At 49.8% G+C, this 12,251-nt stretch overlaps 1 protein-coding gene across 1 annotated transcript in view; it reads left to right on the forward strand.

Annotated features, from left to right (window-relative positions):
• The window catches only part of CSAD (cysteine sulfinic acid decarboxylase), a 171,697-nt gene that overhangs the window by 40,366 nt on the left and 119,080 nt on the right, over positions 1-12,251 (forward strand). The window contains exons 10-11 of the mRNA XM_069230940.1: positions 742-806; positions 891-972. Of these exons, the coding sequence (XP_069087041.1) occupies positions 742-806; positions 891-972 (147 nt within the window). The remainder of the gene's footprint in view (positions 1-741; positions 807-890; positions 973-12,251) is intronic.

Consider the following 12,251-nt stretch of genomic DNA (forward strand, 5'->3'; position numbering starts at 1 on the left):
AGATGTAATTTGTAAACTTAAAATACAAGGAATTGCAATTTTGGTGTAGGCCATCCAAATGTAGGAAAGTTATATAATTCTGAAATGTTGAGAATAACAGGGAATTTAGGTTTGAGAGGGAGCTAAGATCTCAAAAAGATGAGCATAAGAACAGCACGATTTAAAGTATCTAACATGGGTGTAGCACTAGGCTCCACTTAGACTCGCCCTCATCAAATGATACACAATAAGCTTATAATACTCATGCAACACTCTTTTTCAACTGTTTCTAGGCATGGCCCACAACTTTGAGGTGAAGGATGAGGAAAAGACGAGGGGCTCATGTCAGAAGTGTAGTGGTCACAACATTAATACATTCCCTGTATTGGCTTGTTGCATGAAGTTTTGCCACTAAAGAAACTGTGTGTTGCACGTAAAAATGGACTTCTGAGGTAATGAATGAGTTGGGTACATAAGTACGGTGAGTGTGGGGGGCTACTAGATTTATATCAAGGAGCCCACCAAACACCACCCAGACCTTGTCGGCTTTGGATGGATATCAGCATGAGCCGGTCTTGTACTTGCAGCCTAAAAGTTAAAATCGCCATTCCTCATTGCCTTACAGAACATATATGCTGAATGCTAATCTTATGAACGAAACTACATTTAGCTTGGAATTTCAAAAAGTTAAGATGAATAGCATGTAAATACCCTCCTTCTTTCTCTATCTCACTTTCACCCTTTCTCCCTCTCTCTCGATAGGCAGCTTGGGGAGGGAGTGCTCTACTTTCGCAGCATCACAGACATCTTTTGAATGGCATTGAGAGGTGGGTGCTACTTCAGAAAGAAGCTGGGTTAGGTTGTTATCCGTGCTGAAAGCCCATCTCTAGACTCTTGCTTGATCTCTGCAGGGCAGACTCAGTAGCTTGGAATCCACACAAGATGTTGATGGCTGGCCTGCAGTGCTCTGCCCTCCTGCTGAAGGACACCACGGTAAGGATCTTACTTATGGGGAACATGGAAATAGAATCTGAATACTTATGAATCTACTGTGAGCACAATGCACTACATATTCAGTTTAATTTTGTTGTCTTCTTTACTAACGTCATGAACTATTCTACAAGATAGTGAGCAAGTGAAGCTCACCCTGATTTAATATCACGTAGCACAGTAAGCCATCGTATGATATTGCATAAAATTTGCAATTTTATGACACTGTCCACTTCCACTCCCAATGGTCTTATGCCATAAGTCAACACTAACACTGTTATGCAACTGCAAAAATATGCTCCATGGAATCCGACGAGGAAATGCCTGTTTTTACAGCCAGTTATCAAGGTTTTGACTGCCCTTTCTGAATATCTAAGACCAGTAATTTGTGTTGGAAAGAAAAGTTAATTTGGTGGTATTAATGAATTGCAGCATTAGTCGGGGTTTCTTCTTCAGTTTATGGTACCACTTTCTTTGCCCATTGGCCCTGCTCTAGAATATGCACTTCAATTCTTTCTGCTTCTTGGCAAAGTTAAACTTTCTGATTTTGCTGCCACAGAATTTAAGTGCATCCATAGCTTTGTTGTGTGGCTAAGTTCCAATTAAATACTTAGGCCCTCATTACAACCCTGGCGGTCGGTGATAAATCTGCGGTAATACCGCCAACAGGCTGGCAGTAAATACCGCCAAATTATGACCATGGCAGAAAGAACTCAGACAGCCACTTTACCACACCGACTGCCAGGGCGGAATCAACAGGCACCACGCAGGAAGCCACCAACAGTCAGATGGAAGCCAATGTTCCGCCCACTGTATTATGACAGGCCAATCCACCACCTTTTCCGGGGTGGTACCAATGACATCAAAAGCTTTGCGAAAACACTGCACAGAAGGGAAACTGCAGCCACAGACGGTTGCCCACTGGTGCTGCTGGTGTTGGTGGGGGGAGGCTCCTGCCCAGCCCCTGCAGCCTCGGACGGCTGCCCACTGCTGGTGGTGGTGCTGCTGGTGTTGGGGGGGAGGCTCCTGCCCATCCCCTGCAGCCTCGGACGGCTGCCCACTGCTGGTGGTGGTGCTTGTGGTGGTGCTGCTGGTGGTGGTGGAGGGAGGCTCCTGCCCATCGCCTGCACCCTCGGACGGCTGCCCACTGCTGGTGGTACTGGTGGTGGTGCTACTGCTGCTGCTGGTGGAGGGGGGCGGCTCCTGCCCACCCCTGCAGCTTTGGACGGCTGCACCACCATGGTTGGTGGTGGGGGCTCTGACTGAGTTCCAGCACCAGGCCCCTTGTCCTTTCTGCCTGCTGGTGCAGACCCCTTGCCCTTCCTGGCAGCAGCTGGGGATTGCTCCTTGTCCTTCCTGGCAGCAGCTGGGGGTGGCACCTTAACCTTCCTGGCAGTAGCTGGGGATTGCTCCTTGGCCTTCATGGCAGCAGCTGGGGGTGGCACCTTGACCTTCCTGGCAGCAGGTGGGGATGGCACCTTGATCTTCCTGACAGCAGCTGGGGTGGCACCTTGACCTTCATGGCAGCAGCTGGGGAGGGCTCCTTGCCATTCATGGCAGCACTTGGTGCAGGCACCTTGCTCTTCCTGGTAGCACTTGGGGCAGGCACCCTTTGCGTGTGGCTGCCTGGTGCCCGGGATCCTTTTCGACCACGAGTTGCTGTGGACACTACTGGGCCCATGGACTGGGTGGCTGAGGTGCTTGCCTGGGTTTTAGCCACCCTGGCCAGACGTGAAGGACAGCGGGAGGGGTAGGTAAGAGGTCAATGGTGGAGAGGAAAAGCTTCTTAGGGACATTGGGGAGGGAAGAGGGAGAAGGTCATGGAGTGGAGGAAGAGGGATTGGTTGTAGGAGGTGTCTGTCTGCTGTGTTTGGGTGCAGGTGCATAGGCTGGATGCTGTTGTGAGGTGATAGGCTGTTGGGTATCTGAGTGCTTGTGTTTGTGTACTTTGAGAGGAGGGGACACAGACACAGTGGGAGAGGACACAGGGGACGTGTGCATGGATGTTGGGGTAGTGACTACCAGTGAGGTGTGTATTCTGATAGGTGTGCTGGTGATGGAGGTGGTGGATGAGGATGTAGTGCATGCAGGTGTGAGTGTAGATGCACCTGGGAGGGAGGTGAAAGACAAGGAGGAGGGGGCCACAGTGGAGGCAGTGGATGTTGGTATGTCTGCATCTGGTTGGTGTTTGTGTGAGTGCCTGTGGGATGAAGTGTGCTGCCTTTGTTTGCCTGTGCCACTCTTGTGTATTGTCCTGTGTGCATGCTCGTCTGCCTGTGAGCTTGGAGTAGGTTGGGGTTGAGGGGAAAGCAATTGGGAAGAGGGGGAGGGTGGAAACAGGGACAATGGCTGCCATCAAAGAGGAGGCCAGAACCTGGATTGATCTCTGTTGGCCCGCCAAGCCAGTGAGAATGCCCTCTAGAAATGCATTTGACTGTTGCATTTGGGCTGCCAGCCCCTGTATGGCATTCATAATGGGTGACTGCCCAACAGTGATGGATCTCAGGGGGTCAATAGCGTCCTCACTCAGGGCAGCAGGGCTCACTGGGGCAGGGCTTGAGGTGCCTAGGGCGAAGGAGATGCCCACTGTCCTGGGTGAGCAGGCACGGGTAACCCGATGAGGGGCTGCTGGAAGGGTGGTGCTGGTATGGGGGGTGGTGGCTGTAGCTGGGGTGGGCACAGAGGATTCCACCACCAACAGGGAGCTTTCAATCGGAAGAGGTATCCATGTCCGAACTGTCTCCTCTAGTCTCTGCCGTGGTGCTCCCCTCGCCCTCTGTCCCACTGGTGCCCTCACCGTTGGTGGTCTCTGCCTCCTGGGTCCTGTGGGATGCAGCTCCCTCTGTCGCTGGTGCCTCTGCTCCTCTGCCAGATGATGCTAATGCGCACAAGGACAGGGTGAGCAAACAAAAAGGGGGGGAGAGACAAAGGATACATTGGGTCAATTGCTGCACCAACACCACTGTTGGCATACATACCACCCTCAGACACAGGGAACAGCCCTACGCACTATGCAATGCACTACAGGTAACAATGTTAGTCACCAGGGCATGGGGAGTAACACATACCGCAAACTGCAGCATACCTAGGACCCACACAGCCCTGCCCAGTAGTGGATGCCTAGTAGCTAGGTTGGAGGAATTTCACATCAGATCCCTGCCCAACATGGGACCTACTCTGCAATGTTAGGCCTGGTCTAGGGGCACCCACAGGCACACATCCCCCACCCGGATACCACACCAGGCGTAAGTTGTAATGATGGGCACTGTACTCACCCCCTTGTGGCTGCTGTGATGTCCTCAAGCGCCCATCCAGCTCTGGGAAGGCCACCGCCAGTATGCAGGGCATCAGGGGGGTCAGGGTTCGACGGGCACCCCTTCCTCGTTGGGGGGCCATCCCCAACTGGGCCTCTGCCATCTTCCGTGCCCAGCAGGTCCTCCCAACGTTTCTGACAATGAGTGCTCCGCCTGCTGTCAACCTCCAGGGTCCGCACGTCCTTGGCGATGGCACGCCATATACCCTTCTTTTAATGGGTGCTGACCTGCAGAGGAAATATACACAGGGAAAGGTATTAGTTAGACCGTCCTGCCTGTTACACTCATGGCCCACCATAGCCCTTCCCATCCCCTCTGGCACAGACATGGCCCAGCATACATGTTGCACGCTGCCCGGGGCCTATTGCCATGCATTGTGCTCACAGTGTACTCACCTGTTGCTCTGGAGGCCCATACAGCAGTCCATACTGGGGTGGGACCCCATCCACTAGTCTTTACAACTCCTCCGAGGTGAAGGTAGGGGACCTTTCCCCAGTCATATGGGCAATGGTAGGTTCCAGACACAGGTCCTATCAGCACATGCAGTGTAGGTCCTCTCCTGTTGAAGGTCAGGTAGCAAGTGAGTGAACAGATAGAAAATGTCAGTGACGTCCACGGCGGTGCATACCGTCACTGCCAGCGTACATCATCATTGGCCACTGTACCCCATAGGGCCCAATATTATCCAATGAGGCGTTGCACGAAGGATCCCGACCGCCTCCCGCAACGGCGCACAACGTCAGCGGAATAACCTCACTTCCACCTGTCTCTTCATACAGAACAGGTGGACGCCATTTCAAGGGAGGGGGGCAGTGCATGGAACATAACTGCATCACTGATCACAATTGTACATACAGGACATATGCCACTAATATATTTAAAATTCACATCGTGCATTGAAATGTAGTGGCTACAATGTACAGTTTATGACCGGCTCCTCACTCTTTTGCCCCATAGATTGCAACTGCTGCAGATGAATAGAGATGGAGACACCCCCGTGTACAGGCCCCTGGTGGACTTGGCAAGAATGGAAGACAGGCACATTATCCTCACATACAGACTTGACAGGGCCACAATCATGGAGCTGTGTGTCTAATTGGAGCCTGACCTATCTGCTATCCGTCACTCCACTGGGATCCCCCCTCTTGTGCAAGTCCTATCTGTGCTCCATTTCTTGGCAACTGGTTCTTTCCAAGTGACAGTGGGCTTGGCAGCAGGAATGTCACAGCCAATGTTCTCAATTGTGCTGACAAGAGTGTTGGCTGCCCTGATTAAACACATGTGCAGCTACATTGTTTTCCCCCAGGTGGAGGATTTGCCCACATTGAAGGCTGACTTCTATGCAATGGGACATATCCCCGACTTAATAGGGGCGATTGATGGAACACATATTGCATTTGTTCCCCCTCCTCCCCAGCAAAATGAACAGGTCTTCAGAAATCAAAAAAGTTTTCACTCAATGAACGTGCAGATGGTGTGTGGGAGACCAGTACATCTCCGATGTTAATGCTAAGTATCCTGGATTGGTGCATGATGCCTTTATCCTGAGGAATAGCAGCATCTCAAATGTGATGGCCCAACTACAGAGGCACCGTGTGTGGCTAATAGGTGAGCCGTGGTTCCTACCCAGTGGATATTGGTATATGGGTATGGTGTGGGCCATAAGGGATAGTGTGTGGCTAACAGCTGTCCAATGATATTTGCAGGTGACTCGGGTTACCCCAACCTATCGTGGCTACTGACCCCTGTGAGGAATCCTAGGACAAGGGCTGAGGAACGTTACAATGAGGCACATGGGTGATCAAGAAGGATCATTGAACGTATATTTGGCCTCCTGAAGGCCAAGTTTCGGTGCCTCCATCTGTCTGGTGGATCCCTGTGCCAGATCATCGTGGCATGCTGTATGTTGCACAACCTTGCCTTGAGACGCCATGTGCCTTTTCTGCAGGAGGAGGAGACTGGAGATGGCTGTGTGGCAGCAGTGGACCCTGTGGACAGTGAAGATAAGGAGGCAGAGGATGAGGATGAGGACAACAGTGATTAGACAATAATCCAATTGCACACAGTGCACAAAGTGTTACTTCACATTTCATTGTCAGTTTTTTGTTTCACATTGTCACTGGCAGGCTGTGATTTCCCACTTCTATGGCCACTCACTGTACCCTTTGGCAACTCTTTTTGCAGATGTTGGTGCCCCACTATCGCTACTGGTGTGTTCACTGCAGCCAACTACGGGTCTTTCCTATGTTAACATTACTGTACGTTTGAATTGCAATGTTTAAACCTTGCTAAATGAATACATACTTCAATCCTTTGAGATACTCCATATTTGTGTTTTTTCAAAGTGAATTTATTGCAGTGCTATGAAGAAAAGGGAGAAGTGCAATGGGCTGGGGTGATGATGGAGGAAAGTCCAGGGTATAGTTCCAGTCTAGTTGCAGCACAGGTGCATTGACAAGAGGGCATAGGAAGGGGAGCAATGGCAGTTCAAGGTGGACAGGGTGACAGAGAAGGACACAAGGGTGACAATCAGGAGAGTCTCATTTCCTGGTGGGTGTCTTGGCAATAGTCTCTGGCTTCTGCCTGGATCGCAGGGAACGTTTGCGGGGTGGTTCTCCTTCTGCAGGGGGAGGGGTGCTGGTGGCTTGTTGGTCCTGTGGTGGGCCTCCTGTCAACTAGCGGCAGCTGAGGTGGAGGGCTGTTCAGTAGTCTGGCTAGTGGCAGGGGCCCACTGGTGTGACACTGCCTCCCTCATAATGTTGGCCATGTCTGCCAACACCCCTGCAATGGTGACCAGGGTGGTGTTAATGACTTTCAAGTCCTCCCTGATCCTCTGGTACTGTCCCTCCTGCAGCCGCCTGTTTTCCTACACGTTGTCCAGGATCTGGACCAGCGTATCCTGGGAATGTTGGTATGCTCCCAGGATCTCGGTGAGTGCCTCCTGGAGAGTCGGTTCCCTGGGCCTGTCTTCCCCCTGGCGCACAGCAGTCCTCCCAGCTTCTCTGTTGTCCCATGCCTCTGTCCCCTGAGCCGTGTGCCCACTGCCACTGTCCCCAGTTCCCTGATTGTCTTGGGTTTGTGGTGTGCCCTGGGGGCCCTGTAGTGGTGGACACACTGCTGACTGATGTGTCCTGGGGACAGAGGTATGGGCACGCTGGGTCGGTGCTGTGGTGGTGTTTCCTGAGGGGAGAGGCTCTGTGGTAATGTGTGACTGTGGCTGGGTAACTGACTGTCCGGAGGTCCCTGATGGGCCAGGTTGGACATCCAGATCCAGGCAAGCAGAGTCGCTGTCATCACTGTGGGCCTCTTCTGTGGGGGGACTGGATTTTGCTGGCACCTCTTCTCCAGTGACATTGGCTGGGATACCTGTGGGGACGTAAATGCAGTGTTATTGTTTCTGTGTGTGACATATTGTGCATGGGTGGTTTGCCCTCTATGGTTGTTTTTGACCTGGCAGCTTTCACTTGTGTACGTTGGTGTATGGTGGGATGATTAGTTCTCTATAGTGTGCATGCTTTAGTGATGAGTGTCCATGCAGGGCTGTGAGTGGTGTTGATGCCATGGTAGAGCATGCAGGGCTTGGCATTGGGGTGAGTGGGATGTGATGGTGGGGTGTGTGGGAAGTGGTGGAGGGATGGGAGTGAGGGTGAGAATGGGGGTATGTGATGGCATGCAGGTAGGGGGTGATAGAAACAGTGAGTTGAATGACCAGAGTCCAGTCCTCCTGCTACTCCTGCCAGGCCATCAGGACGCATGATTGCCAAGACTTGCTCCTCCTATGTTGTTAGTTGTGGGGGAGAAGGTGGGGGTCCACTGCCAGTCCTCTGTACTGTGAGTTGGTGTCTTGCTGCAATGGAACGTACCTTCCCCGTAGGTCGTTCCACCTCTTCCTGATGTCATCCCTTGTTCTTGGGCACTGTCCCACGGCGTTGACCCTGTCCACGATCATCCGCCATAGCTCCATCTTCCTAGCTATGGATATCTGCTGCACCTGTGCTCCAAATAACTGTGGCTCTACCCAGATGATTTCCTCCTCCATGACCCTTAACTCCTCCTCATGGAATCAGGGGTTTCTTTGTGGTGCCATGGGTGTTTTGTGAGTATTGTGGGTGAGGGTGTGTAGGGTGATGTGTTGGGTTGTGTGTTGTGAGGTGCATGGGTGGTGTATAGGTGATGGTGGTATGTGGCTCTGGTTGTGTGAATGGTCTTGCTGTCTCTCTCTGGTGGCAATGGTTTGTAGTTGTAAAGAGTTGTGGGTAATGTGGGTGTGTGTTTTATAGTAGTGTGGGTGTGGTATGTGTATGGGTGTCAAGTGTGTTTAGTTTGAATTGACCAATGTGGTGTTGTTTTGTATGTGTGTGTGTATTTTGAGCGCAGCGTTATGTTGCCACCAATGGTTTACTGCCATTGAATGTCCGCTGTGGTGATTCGTTGGTCATAATGTGGGCTTTGTTCTGTTGGCGTAACGGTGTGGGTTTATCACTGACCTTTGGTGAAGCAGACTTGTGTCTGTGGCTGAATAGTGACGGATTGGTGTGTGTGTGTCAGAAGATGGTGAACGGATATCCGCGGCGGTATTGTGGTGGCAGTCAGCATGGATTGGCAAGCAGTTTTCTTGGACCACGGCAAGCTCTCTGGGAGAGCACTGTCAATCTTTGGGTTACTTATCCCCTAACTTGTTGCCAGGTTTAGCATCTTCTCCAGCCTGGGTACCCGTCTGGGTACCAGCCACAAACGGAGCTAGGTAGTATATGTTTTTATTCGTCTGCAAGTAACCACAAACTCAACATTCTAAACCTGCATTCACTTCACCACACTCTAACACTTATGTTACAGTTCTACTGAGTCCATCAGGAGCCAAAAGAGTTCCATCATTAATAACTCACTTGATAGTACAATATGTAAATGATATAACAAAGGAGCTATCACAGAAATCTGCTCACATACCAATTGTAGTACGAAGGGATTTATTAACAAAAAACTAATAACCTGTGAATCATAAGTCCAGTCAGCCAGTGGTTGCCATAGAACATGGTTTCCATAGAAAGCTGAAATGGAGCATTCTTATTGTATGAAGGCAAGAAACACATTTTTATAATTTCATTTGTGGTTCTGCAAATGGGGCATTTAGTACAGTTGAAAAGGGAGCATACAGGTGTCCGGAAACTGAGATTATGAGAAATGAAGAAGGCGACTTTCTGTTTGTACCAAGAACGTTTACATTTCCCCCCACCTTCATCTCGCACCAGATCAAATTTTGGTAGACTATCTGTCCATCCTGCTGCAGAGGATGCCTTTGAATAGGTACCAGACTCGGGGAGTGGTGAGGTGCTAGTCATGTTACTTCCTTGCTCCAAAAAAAGGACAGGGCCTCAAGCCTATCCTATTCCTTCGTCCACTAGATACCTTTCTTAGGAAAGACAAAAATGCTCCTATTGGCTCAAATTCTGTTTGCTGTGCCCCTAAGAGATGGGATGTGTCCCTGGAACTTGCAAGACATGTCGTTTTATACCCCGTCCTGCAGCCCTACAGGCATTACCTGTTGTTTATGGTGGACCCGTTCCTCTTCATTGTCACCTCAGCCCCTCAGGTTTTCCCAAAAGTGATGGAGGTGGTTGTTGCAGATTTTCTGATGCCTGGAGTTCCTGTATTTCCATGCCCTGACAAATAAAGGTAAGTCTGTCACTGCAGATCGTAGACCACATCCCGGACAGCAGCAAAACTCTTAACATTGTTAGGTTTCTCCATAAATGAACCAAAGCCCTACCTGATTCTCCCACTGAGACTTGGGGAGAACCTGAACACAGCAAAGTTCAGGGCCTTTCCTCCACCTCCTATTTCCTATGATCCTTATGTTTTGAATTTGGTCCCGAGTATCAATGAAGATTTTTCTTAGGATTCTTACTCTCTTGATCTTCTTATCAACAGCACCAAGTGGCACATGTTGGTCCTGCAATGGAAACTGAAATTCCAGTGTGCCCAACATCAAGACTGCCTCTCCAAATCCATTCAAAACTTTAGGGAGATGGCCCAAGATCTGCAGTGGTGGCTGACCAATCCCAGTATGTCTTCTGGCACACCATTACCTTTTCATCACCCAGTGCTCGGTTGTGACTGCTGCACTGGTACTGGATTGGGGCTATAACTTAGGAGACATGGAGATGTGAGGCCTCTAGTCTCCATTGGAGAGCTAGCTCCACAATAATCTGCTGGAGCTCCTAGCCTTTTATTGGCCCTGAAGGCTTTCATGATGACTTTCAGCGGATGACAGTGCAGGTTCTTATAGACATTAGTGTGGTCCTGGGTCTTGTGCCCAAAAGACTTTAAGTCTCAGGAGCTGGCCGAAGCAACAGAACATCTTTCTAGAGGCCAACTGACTGACAGCATCCCTGAATGCCAGAGCGGGTGAACTCAGAAGGTATTGTCTGCATCACAGAGTGGTACAAGGCATATTCGATCTGTGGGCAGATCTCTGGCTAGATCTATCTGAAGTCACCAAGAATATGTAGTGTCAATGATTTTGTGCACTGGAGTTTCAACAGGATCAAGGGGCTTCTGTAAGCTTTCCTGCCTCTACCTCTCCTGTTCCAAATGAGATCAAGAGTAACTAGACCAGGGGCATCCTAATACACTCGGTCTGGACCAGGAGAGTGAGGTATTTGTAAGCCCTGAGCTTGAGCACCTGTCCTCCGATCAGGCTACCTCTTCAGGAGGATCTCCTATCTCAGCAAGAGAATAGGGTCCTTTACCCAAACCCACGCAACTTGCACCTCCATGTGTGGAGATTGATTGTTGGCATTTGATTTGCTGACCAGAGTGGTCGATGTCATCCTTGCTGCCATGCACCCTTTCATGTATTTCATCTATGCTGTGTTCCGGGACAAATTTATTGCCTGGTGTGATGTAAATACTGACCCCTTATAAGTTAAACTTTCAAACATTTTTTTGTTTTTTAGTCTTGCAAGGCTTTGCAGTGGGCACTGTAAAAGGTTATTTTTCAGCCTTTCAGTGTTTGCCGGACCAGCAGTAATTGTTTAAATCTGCAGTGGTGATGCTGTTTATTGAAGGTTCAGCATAGATGTTCCCTCCCAAACCATTTGTGATACCCCAGTGGGACCTTAACTGGGTCTTCACATTTTGTATGTGTATGCCTTCAGAGATTATGTGTAGTTGCTTGCTGCATCTCTTGACCCTGAAACCCATCTTCCTCATTGTGACCACATCAGCTTGTTGTTTGATTGAAGTGCAGACATCCTCAGTACAACTGCCCTAACCACCTACTTTCTGGACAGATTGGTGCTGAAGACCAAAGGGTGTGACTCCCTTCTACTTTGGGCAGTTGAGTCATTATACAAGCAGTCTTCACTCTTCCTCCCTCCCCAAAGAGCTTTGAGTTAGTATAATGATCGTTCCATGGCCCATGCAGTGGATGATCAGCTCTATGTGAAGTTTTTTGGAGTGAAGAGAAAGAAGGCTGTGCAGTAGAGGACTTTGTTGATGTGTATTGTTCCCTGCATCAAGCTCTAAAACACACTAGGCAAGACATAGTCCCCTGAAGCTCTGAGACCCAACTATACCAAGACCAAGGCCCCTTTGAGGGCAGTGGCACAAGTGCCTATCCTTGACATCTGGCATGCCGCAATGTGGGCATCAGTGCACATTTTCACAAAGCACTAATGCCTAAACAGGCAGGTCCAGAGGTAAGGGTATTTCACTTACACAGTTCTGCAGGACTTTTTGGTTTGAGTTCACTCCACAGAACCTCCACATTTGTGAGGTGCTTTGCTATCCATTCTAAACGTGAGAAATCATTGGTTAGAAATTTCCATCAGAGGAACAAACCACTCATCTTTGGTAATGGTCTTTGTGGTGGATACTAAGTCAAACTGCAGATTCCTCACTGCCTTCTTTCTGCCCCATTCTGTGGAGTGATCTCTTTTTTTTGTTTCACAATTCTTTATTGAAGAT

This window comes from Pleurodeles waltl, chromosome 4_2 (assembly GCF_031143425.1).
Source record: "Pleurodeles waltl isolate 20211129_DDA chromosome 4_2, aPleWal1.hap1.20221129, whole genome shotgun sequence".
Classification (NCBI taxonomy): domain Eukaryota; kingdom Metazoa; phylum Chordata; class Amphibia; order Caudata; family Salamandridae; genus Pleurodeles; species Pleurodeles waltl.